The 10,706-nt window shown below is 43.8% G+C and overlaps 1 protein-coding gene across 1 annotated transcript in view; it reads left to right on the forward strand.

Moving 5' to 3' along the window:
• The window catches only part of TRPM8 (transient receptor potential cation channel subfamily M member 8), a 95,056-nt gene extending 88,724 nt beyond the window's left edge, over window positions 1-6,332 (forward strand). The window contains exons 24-25 of the mRNA XM_068965093.1: window positions 570-662; window positions 3,676-6,332. Coding sequence (XP_068821194.1) covers window positions 570-620 — 51 coding nt within the window. The 3' untranslated portion in view covers window positions 621-662; window positions 3,676-6,332. The remainder of the gene's footprint in view (window positions 1-569; window positions 663-3,675) is intronic.
• Window positions 6,333-10,706: the final 4,374 nt, after the last annotated feature.

Genomic DNA, 10,706 nt, shown 5'->3' on the forward strand with positions numbered 1-10,706 from the left:
CATATAACATTATGATTTATATGTGTAAATTATATATCTCTATATAGGTTATATATTATTTCTGTGCTGTTAAAAAAAAATCTATCATTTCTATGTGGGAATCACTAGTGATTAAGATTTGTGCTTCCCTGATGACTCCACAGTAAAGAATCTGCCTGTAATGCAGGAGACACAGGTTTGATCCCTGGTTGGGAAGATCCCCCAGAGAAAGGAATGGCAACCCACTCCAGTATTAATGCCTGGAAAATCCCACAGACAGAGAAGCCTGGTGGGCTACAGGCCATGGGGTCGCAAAGGAGTCAGGTGTGACTTAGTGGCTAAACAACAGTAGCAAAAACGAATCCTGATTGGTGCTAATGCTTATTTGTTAGTGATTTGATTTCAGAAAGTCTGTAGTGAACAAGCTCTGAAATACCACCAGTCTGATATTCTGCCATGCTCCAGGCATGGGCCATACTTCTTATTTCATGCATAGTTAATCTATTTCATGGAAAAGCCTTAGAGTCATGATTTAAAATTTAAGTTGGAAAATTTATCTTAAGACCAGTTCTGTTTTTCCCCTTTCCAAGCTTAATGACCTCAAAGGTATTCTGAAAGAGATTGCTAATAAAATCAAATAAAAGTGCATGGACTCTGATGGAGAAAAACTTAATTCTAGCAAGGTAAGTCATTTTAATAGCTTTCTTCTTTGTTTGCTCTGAAAATTTACATATTTTGAGACTAATTCAAAATCATGATATTTTCTCAGTTATTTTATTTTCACATGTGATCAGATTTGCAAAATAACGCTGGTGTAAAAATATCAAACAATCAAGGGATATAGAAAGGATACAGGTGGAAACCCACCTCCCATAACTCCCCCTCATGCCCTCACTCCAAGACTGTTCCCTGGTCCAAGGTGAGCACTGATAGCATCCTTTTGAAACTTTTTAAAAAACTTTCAAATTGTACAGCTATTTTGACATTAATTGAATCAAGATCAGACTATTCTAAGAGTTGGCCTTTTTTTTTTTAACTTAGCTCTAGATCATGAGTGTCTTTACAGATCTGTGCTTCAAATATGTACCTCATTCTCATGGTGCTTCATTGATGATTATTGCTGTGGGGGATACACAGATGTCTGGGGCTTTTGGTTGGTTTATTTTCTCTCAACAAATGCATGTTGATCACATCTTACTACCAAAAATGTTTTAGTAAAGCTTTTAAGATTTGGGGGGCTTCCCTGATAATTCGGACAGGTGAAGAATCTCCCTGCAATGTTAGGAGACCCCTGGGTCAGGAAGATGCCCTGGAGAAGGGAATGGCTACCCACTCCAGGATTCTTCCCTGGAGAATTCCATGGATAGAGGAGCCAGGCAGGTTACAGTCCATGGGATCACAAAGAGTCGATTGAGCCACTAACGCTTTCATTCACTTTCAAGGTTTTTAGCAATAGCTCATTTGCACAATAAAAATGTAATTCAGTTAACTGGCAAAATTGAGCCCAAGGCTTTGCACCATGATCTGAGCATTTACTTTAATTAAGTTTTCTCATTACTTGTCCAAATGCCGAAACCAAATGTTAACAATGTTGTTAGGGAGTTGTAGAGCTCGGAGGAAAGAGCTATAAGCATTCTATTTGATTGGAATTTTTTTGAGAAAGTGAATTGCATGGAATTGAAACACAATTAAGGCTCCCTTCCACCTTCCCTCTTTCCCTTTGTGTTTACTGAGCACCTTCTAAGTGCTGAGGCTCAGACTCTGATTTCTATCTTTGCATAAATCCTCTCACAGCAGAATTTCTGTTCACAGAGTGGCTGTGTTATAACGGTAACTGTGTTAGGACCCATTTGGTTTATCTGGTCACTCAACACTTTTCCTTGGGTTCTGACAATTACAGATCATGTTCTAAGCCTTCTACCCTGGAAGATTTCATAAGGGCAAGATTGGAGCATTTTTATTTTGTGTGAAGGCAGGCATAGCCTCACAAGTTGCTCAAGAAAACAAACCTTGTATATTTAGGAAGAATGTGTTTCAACTCTTCCATCATGGTGTTTCATGAACACAGTATTATACTTTACAATAAATTATAATTCGAGTTTTGAAGCATTTGGTATTTTGTTTATGAGCTGAGCCGTAGAAAAAGCAATTAGGATGTGATGAAACCATTCAAAATGATTTAAAAATCCATAGAGGTGTAATGATCAGAAAAGATATACTCATCCACCTCTTAAAGCTCTAATCTCATCTCTCTCTCTCTTTTTTTTTTTTCCAAAAATGTTGACTATGAGGAAAATGAGCACACAGACTGGTTTCTTAGCAACCTGCTCTTTGCTTAGACTTAATTTTTTTTTAAGGTAGGGAGAGTTAATTCATTGGTGAATGAAGATGAATTGGGAGAAGGGCATTACTTCACATCCATGTGGGCATCTGTGAGCTGGGGATGAGAAGAGCGTGAGAACACAGAAGCCCGAGATAGTCTTAACCACAGATATCTTTAGAAACAGTATGCTTGGCACGTCCAGTTTGTTGGTATACTTTTTACTTCTGGGTAGAAGATCCATTTTCTTTTTTTGATGTCGTCTGTCTGGCATGTCCTTAAGAAGTTTGCAGAAAATGTAATTTTATAGGCAACCACCTACATGCTGCTAAAATATATATTTTTTGATTTTTTAAATTGAAATATTGTTGCTGTAAATATTATATGTTATAAGTGTACAGTATAGTGATTTGCAATTTTAAAGGTTAATTCTTTAAAGGTTAACTCTATTTATAGTTATTATAAAATGTTGGCTACATTCCCCATGTTGTATAATATATCCGTGTAGTTTATTTTCTACCAATAGTTTGTACCTCTTACTCCCCTCCCCATATCCTGCCCCTCCCTCTCCCCACTGGTACATGGGGCTGAAATATTATTGTAGTGTCTCTCTGATACTGCTTTCTCTAGAGAGGTGAGGATATCTTTCCTAGGAGTAGGGGCAAGGAAGTGACTGCCAACTCAAGCGGGTGTAAGCTGGGCACCAGTGAAGGCAGGGCAGAAGAGGACATCTGGGGACAAGTCTTTATCAATTTGCCCATCGGGGCTCTCCATCTTGAATCAGCCTTGGATCCAATGACTTGGGATGAGATGTTTGGGTATAAATATTTCTTCCTCCCATGCTGAAATGGAAAGGAAGTAAGAACCAGGGTGAGAGAACGCTATTTGTTTTCTCGTACCCTTACACCTTCCCTGAGGACGGGATGGAGTGAAGGTGGGGTGGGGGGTACTTCCTTTGGGTTCCAGAAATTGTTTGATCCCTCCATAATCATCCATCCATTCTGGTGTTGGCTGCACTTCAACTCCAGCTCATCTCTTTAGTACATTATTGCAGTTCTTAATGTTATTATCAACTCATCCTTGTGCAGAAATCACTCAGCAAATAGGGCACTTGGAAGCTTTCTGGGTCTTATCTTTGAGTGAAGTCTTAACTATAGTCATTTTGTTTACATTGGCAAAGTGGTCAGAACTCACCCCTTTAAGGGAGAAAAAATGGTCATGTGATCCCTTCAGTACTGAAAGGCAGCGTCTCAATGCCTGGCTTAGGCATTCGGCCCTCTGTCAGTACGTTACCGGTGTATTTCGAAGCCGACAGTGTCCAGAGAACAGAAGAGGGAGACGGCTCTTCACGCAGTCCTCTTCCTTTGTTTTCCCAGGTCACATCAGACGTCTACATGGCGAAGATTCAAGGGATCCTGCTGAACAGTTGCATCTTGACAACAGCTGTGTTCCTGACTAAGCGAGAATTGTTCAGGCCCCTGGGTGCACCGTGATGGCTTTAATCGCTCCAGTGTGCTCAGTCTGAGGATAAAATATGTCCCCGATTTCACTCAAGAAGACGAATGTCAAGGAAGAACATTTCCTGCCCGTGCTTACCCCCAGGCCGCCCTGTTGTTCTCTGTGGATGGTCTGAGCTGCCCGTTCCCCCGTTTCCTCCTCTTGTCCTCCTTGGACCCATGCACGTTAGGGAACATCTCTCCTAGGAAGAGCAGCCTGGTCCTGCTTTCTCTCCTGGATCCTCACTTTGTCTTCAACTGATTCTCTTTTGTTTCCTTTTTTTTTGTATTATGTGACTAATTAGCTGTCATAGTGTTAAACGTTTCTGCAGTCAGGTCAGATTCTAAGACGTGCTACAGCTAGAGGAATCTGCTTTTTTTCAGGAGAAACTCTTCTCATTGCTCTCTATGATTTTAATCATTAAAGCAGTTGATAAAGCATCGTCTTCCTGCACCTGCCCCAGGAACCCCACTTGACGGAAGTACCCCCTTCCCAGCAGTGCGAAAAGGCATCTGAAGACCACCTCCCCAGAGGCGCATCTGATTTTGTTTTCACCGAGTGTCCCTCTTGCTTATTGTTTTCCCATTATAAATAATTCATGGGTGTGATCGGAAATTCCTGGGTATTATACAAAACGTAGACTATGAGGAAAGTAGAAAATATAAACAGTCTCACTATCTGAAGATAATCACTGCTAACAAGTCAGGGTGTTTTTCCAGGTCTGTTTTTTCTTTCTCTATGCATGTTTTATGTCTTTTTAAAATTTTATATAAAGTCAGCATACCACATATACATTTTACATAAGCTTTTTCACTTACTATTTTATCCAAGATGTAGTCTTTATATACAACCTTAAACTTTACATTAGCACTTGCATGCTAATCAGTCTCTAATGATTTCCGCTATGTTGGTCACGGAAGGTGGTTTCTTGTTGGCCAGTGGGGTGAGCATCTATGTGTATGAATCTTTTTCCACAGTTAGGAAAATTTCCCATGGCTAGATTCCCAGGAATATGTACTTCTTGTCAAACTATTTCTGAGGTTATTTTCAGAAATGTTTAGCAAATAGGAATTGTTAGCTTGAAATCAGTTCAGTTCAGTTGCTCAGTTGTGTCCAACTCTTTGCAGCCCCATGGACTGCAGCATGCCAGGCCTCCCTGTCCATCACCAATTCCCAGAGTTTACTCAGATTCAGGTTCATTGAGTCGGTGATGCGATCCAACCGTCTCATCCTCTGTCATCCCCTTCTCCTCCCGCCTTTAATATAAGTCTTATCAAACTATTTATAAGGCTTTTTCAAAAATGTGTAGCAAATGGGAATTATTAATGCAATACAGAACCTAGAACTCCTAAGATAAAATATTGCATCTAATCCTTAGTTTAGGAAGAAACCAGTATACTTATTTCAGTATTATAGAGGGTGAGGGCATTGGTATAGAATTCAAGGTATTATCTTATTGAATGCTTGTAGTCCCAGCTTTTTCTGGAAGTGGTGTTATCTTTGCACAAAAGAAGTACATGAAGTTATTTAAACATCTGTGATTAGTTTTTCCACTTTGAATGGAATGTACTCAGTGGCTAAAGAAGAAAATCTTAGAAGGAAGCTATTAAATGATTATCTCATTAGGAAACCTACAAAAGCATGAACCCAAAAAATAGTTTTCTGTTTTGTCTGGGCAGTAGTTAAAATGACTCCTCACAACATTCATGATGTCTGTAGGGAATAAACACAAATGAAAGGTGTCTTTTAACCTAAACCTCTTTAATGACCTGACAAGGAATCTTAATGGTGGGGATGATCGATTCATGGTTTTGGATTCTGAAAGGTGGAATACAATTTTTACTTGACAAAAATTGTTGATGAGTGGAATTTTGAAGTTTTCTTTGTTAGCGAGAGAATTGCATTTTTGTTTCACCATGGCAACTAGAAGAACTGCTTTTTCTGAATCCACCAAGAAGAAGCTTGTGTTATCGCCATAGTGACTGGAAAAAAAAAAAACATTTGGCTCTGTCCACAAGACCACGTAGAGAATGACAACCATCCTAACCTTTTATCCTCAATTTAAATGGTGAATGTGAATAAAATCAGTAACTTGAAAACCTCCTAGAAGATGAGACCTAGCACAACTCTTGGCCGATCTCCTTAAATGTGCTTGTCTCTATGCTCACGTTTTCACAGACTGTGCTTTTGTTAGTGTAAGAAATAGGCCGTGTGCACATCAACATCGTGAGTAAAAGCAACTGCCCCGTTGACGCTAATGACGGAGAACTTGAACGACGCTCGACACTCAGAGTTCACTTGGAGGAGCTGCCCAGTGTTTCCATCTCCGCTTGTCTGGCGGAGGTTTTTGCATGGTTCCTCTCCGTGATCTCTGTCTAGGACAAGCCCTTGTTTTAGGTGTAGCTCATGAAAGCAGCACGTCTTGGCTGTACCTGTAATCAAAGGTGCTGTCATTGTATGTGGTCCTGAAATTGTCCTGGGCGTGTGTACATGGCTGCTGTTAGCCTTGCGGCTTGGTTCAAATGACTGTGTTGAATTAAATGAGGAGGAAATGTCATGGGTTGCCTTTGTCATTCTTTTGAGAGTGGAAAAAAAATACAATCCCTCCCTTCAGATTGATTTCTATGGGGATCTGACTCGCAGAGTTACACGAGCTGACTTTGATAAGCAGATAACTCGAGCATTCGGACCGCATGCAAGCAGAAGGCTGTCCCCATGGTTCTGATTCTTGCCCTCAGGGTCAGGGTTGGGTCCATGGTCGCTTTTTGGTGCCCCCGGTTGGGCACCCATCTGCACCCCCAGGGTCTCCAGCTTCTGTGACTTGGAGACACCCTGCTAGGTCACCACCCTTCAGATATGTGTGGCTGTTTCTGAGCTTCCAGGGTCTCCTGTGGGCTCAGGATCTGTCCTGGGGCCAAGATGGTGCCTTATGTCAACAACCCCACATGCTGATGGAGGCTGGGGCCCAGACCCAGTGTCCTTGCTGAAGGCAGAGTCCTCCAAAGCCACCTTGTTTCCAGACACAACTGGGGAACTCTGTCTCCCTCCTGCTGCCCCTCCCCTTTCATGGTCCATGTGGCGGACTGAACTCGGTGGCTGTCATGGACACAGCCTCTGCCCACAGCCTCCACCTCAAAAAGAAAAGGCTTAGGAGTTGGGCCCTCTGTTAAGCTGGGGCCAGATTTTGGACACAAACATCCCATTGCCTTCCCTGACCACCCCACCCCAGCCCAGGCACACGTGGACTGGACAGGTCTCCATTCTCCTGAAGGTGGAAAACATGAGGGACAAAATGGCCCTCAGTGGCCTGTCCCATTCATCCATCAGAACTTGGTGGATGTTTCTGAACCATAGTTTAGGATCAAGCTGGGGCTTTGGGACTCCATGGGCTCATTTATAGCCTCAAATTTTTGATCAATGTTTTTCCTCCTGCAAAAGTCTTGTTTGAGTAGGAGCAGTTTCCCTTATCTTTCTCATAATGAGCAATGTGTTGTCAGTAAGTGGCCATTGTGAATACTTCCTAGGGATTAAGAATAAAATAAAAAATAAAAATAAATCAAAATAAGAAAGGAACAGGAGGCCCTGCTCTCCACCATCTTACAATCCATTAGAGGAGATAAAAGTGAAAGTGAAGTCGTTCAGTCGTGTCAGACTCTTTGAGATCCCAAGGAATGTAGCCCACCAGGCTCCTCTGCCCATGGAATTTTCCAGGCAAGAGTACTGGAGTGGATTGCCATTTTCTTCTCCAGGGGATCTTCCTGACCCAGGGATCGAACCCAGGTCTCCTGCATTGCAGGCAGACGCTTTACTGTCTGAGCCACCAGGGAGTCAAGATTGATTTAAGATAAACAGGGACTTGATGCTTCCTGGTGCTGCTGCTGCTGCTGCTAAGTCACTTCAGTTGTGTCCGACTCTGTGCGACCCCATAGATGGCAGCCCACCAGGCTCCGCTGTTCCTGGGATTCTCCAGGCAAGAACACTGGCGTGGGTTGCCATTTCCTTCTCCAATGCATGAAAGTGAAAAGTGGCTCAGTGCTAAAGAATCCACCTGCCAAGGCAGGAGACCTGGGTTTGATTCTTGGGTCGGGAAGGTCCCCTGGAGTAGGAAATGACTACCCACTCCAGTATTCTTGCCTGGAGAATCCCATGGACAGAGGAGCCTGGTGGGCTACAGTCCATGGGGTTGCAAAGAGTCGGACAGGACTGATAAGCACGCATGCGTGCATGATGCTGTGGGCAGTGAGCCGAGTGCAAAGGCCATGAGTGTGGACCCAGGAGGGACTGTGTGGGGTGAAGGGTCCAAGAGACCCCGGATCTTGCGGCAAAAGGAGGAGCCTGGCTTCCCCCGAATCCCTCTGTGTTTGTATCAAATAAATGCCTTGAGAAGCTTCCTGGGGTAGACAGCGAGACCCAAGTAGCTGAAGCCAGTCACTGACTGCTGTTTACCATCAGGGCTGAGGTGTTTGCAGTTGCTGGAGAGGGGTGGTGGATTGTGGCAGGTTTATTGAGATGGGGACAGAGAAGAAAGGTGCAGGCCAGGAAGGGTGTGTTAAGGGGTGTGTAGGGCGCTGTTCTTGGGAGCGCCTCTTTATGTTGGTACTAATCATCAGGAAAGAAATACCAACCAGGAAGGAATCATGGCAGCAGACAGAGAATACGTGCAGGGACCATATTGCACCTGGAGCCACCCACGGGCTCGCGTCACACTGGACCACTGCAACATCCTTCTACGTGTCTCCACCACAGCACCCCCTCCTCCTGATCCTTGGCCCTGCCTGAGAGTCATCTTCCTGACACTCCCCACTGAGCATCCCGTGCCCCGCTCATGAGTCTTCGATGGTTCCCCACTGAATTCCTGCCCAAATCCCAAAAAAGGGGGCTTATGACTTGGGCAGCCTGGCCCCCACCCACCTCTGCAGACACATGATGTGACCTCCTGGCCTAGTTCCCAACCTCCAGGAACATGTGGCTCTCCTGGTCTGAGTCAAATGCTGTGTCTTCCTCCCAGCCTGTTTCTTACTACTGGCCATCCAGCATCCTGTATCCCAGGAGAGCCACACTGCTTCTGCGGTTTTGCTATGTGCCTCAATGGATTGTTTACTAGGGAACAGAAATTTGGGACACATTTACCTTGCTGTGAATCCTAGCTTCACTGCTTTCTGGCTGTGTGACTTTGGGAAGGTTACTTAAACTTTCTGTGCCTCAATTTCAGTTCAGTGCAGTCACTCAGTCGTGTCCGACTCTTTGCGACCCCATGAACTGCAGCACACCAGGTGTCCCTGTCCATCACCAACTGCCGGAGTCTACCCAAACTCATGTCCATTGAGTTGGTGATGCCATCCAACCATCTTATCCTCTGTCGTCCCCTTCTCCTCCTGCCCTCAATCTATCCCAGCATCAGGGTCTTTTCAAATCCATCAGCTCTTTGCATCAGGTGGCTAAAGTATTGGAGTTTCAGCTTCAACATCAGTCCTGCCAATGAACACCCAGGACTGATTTCCTTTAGGATGGATTAGTGGGATCTCCTTGCAGTCCAAGGGAGTCTCAAGAGTCTTCTCCAACACCACAGTTCAAAAGCATCAATTCTTCTGCACTCAGCATTCCTTATAGTCCACCTCTCACATCCATACATGACCACTTGAAAAACCATAGCCTTGACTAGATGGATCTGTGTTGACAAAGTAATGTCCCTGCTTTTTAACTTGCTGTCTAGGTTGGTCATAACTTTCCCTCCAAGGAGTAAGCATATTTTAATTTCATGGCTGCAGTCGCCATCTGCAGTGATCTTGGAGCCTAAAAAACTAAAGTCAGCCACTGTTTCCACTGTTTCCCCATCTATTTGCCGTGAAGTGATGGGACCAGATGCCATGATCTTCGTTTTCTGAGTGTTGAGCTTTAAGTAAGCTTTTTCACTCTCCACTTTCACTTTCATCAAGAGGCTCTTTAGTTCTTCTTCACTTTCTGCCATAAGGGTGGTGTCATCTGCATATCTGAGGTTATTGATATTTCTCCCAGCAATCTTGATTCCAGCTTGTGCTTCTTCCAGCCCAGCATTTCTCATGATGTACTTTGCATAAAAGTTAAATAAGCAGGGTGACAATATACAGCGTTACGTACTCCTTTTCCTATTTGGAACCAGTCTGTTGTTCCATGTCCAGTTCTAACTGTTGTGACCTGCATACAGGTTTCTCAAGAGGCAGGTCAAGTGGTCTGGTATTCCCATCTCCTTCAGAATTTTCCAGTTTATTGTGATCCACACAGTTAACAGCTTTGGCATAGTCAATAAAGCAGAAATAAATGTTTTTTCTGGAACTCTCTTGCTTTTTCAGTGACCCAGTGCCTCAATTTACTCATGTGTAAAATGACCTCTTTCCCTTCAGAGAGGTGGAAGGGTTAAATGAGGTAAGTTTAGGCGTGCTTAGGTCCAGGCTGGCGCTTCTTTACTGCTCTGTGAAGGCTTGTTGTTTTCCAGTCGCTAAGTCGCGTCCAAATCTTTGTGACCCCATGAACTGCAGTATGCCAGGATTCCCTGTCCTTCTCTATCTCCCAGAGTTTGCTAAACTCATGCCCATTGAGTCAGTGATGGTATCCAATCATCTCATCTTCTCCCATCCCCTTCTCCTTGACCTTCAATAATTTCCTGCATCAGAGTCTTTTCCAATGAGTTGGCTCTTTGCATCAGGTGGCCAAAGTATTGGAGCTTCAGCTTCAGCATCAGTCCTTCCAATGAATGTTCAGGGCTGATTTTCTTTAGAAGTGACTTTCCCCCTTCTGTTTACCATGAAGCGATTCAGTGAAGATCAGCACTCTTTCCTGTCACCACTCTTAGTTTGTTCCTTTGTTCAAAATCTCCCCACCTCTCCTATTCTATCGTCAGGGCCCAACTTGGGAATCGCCTCCTCCTGAAAGT

This window comes from Capricornis sumatraensis, chromosome 2, assembly GCF_032405125.1.
Source record: "Capricornis sumatraensis isolate serow.1 chromosome 2, serow.2, whole genome shotgun sequence".
NCBI classification, from domain to species: Eukaryota; Metazoa; Chordata; class Mammalia; order Artiodactyla; family Bovidae; genus Capricornis; species Capricornis sumatraensis.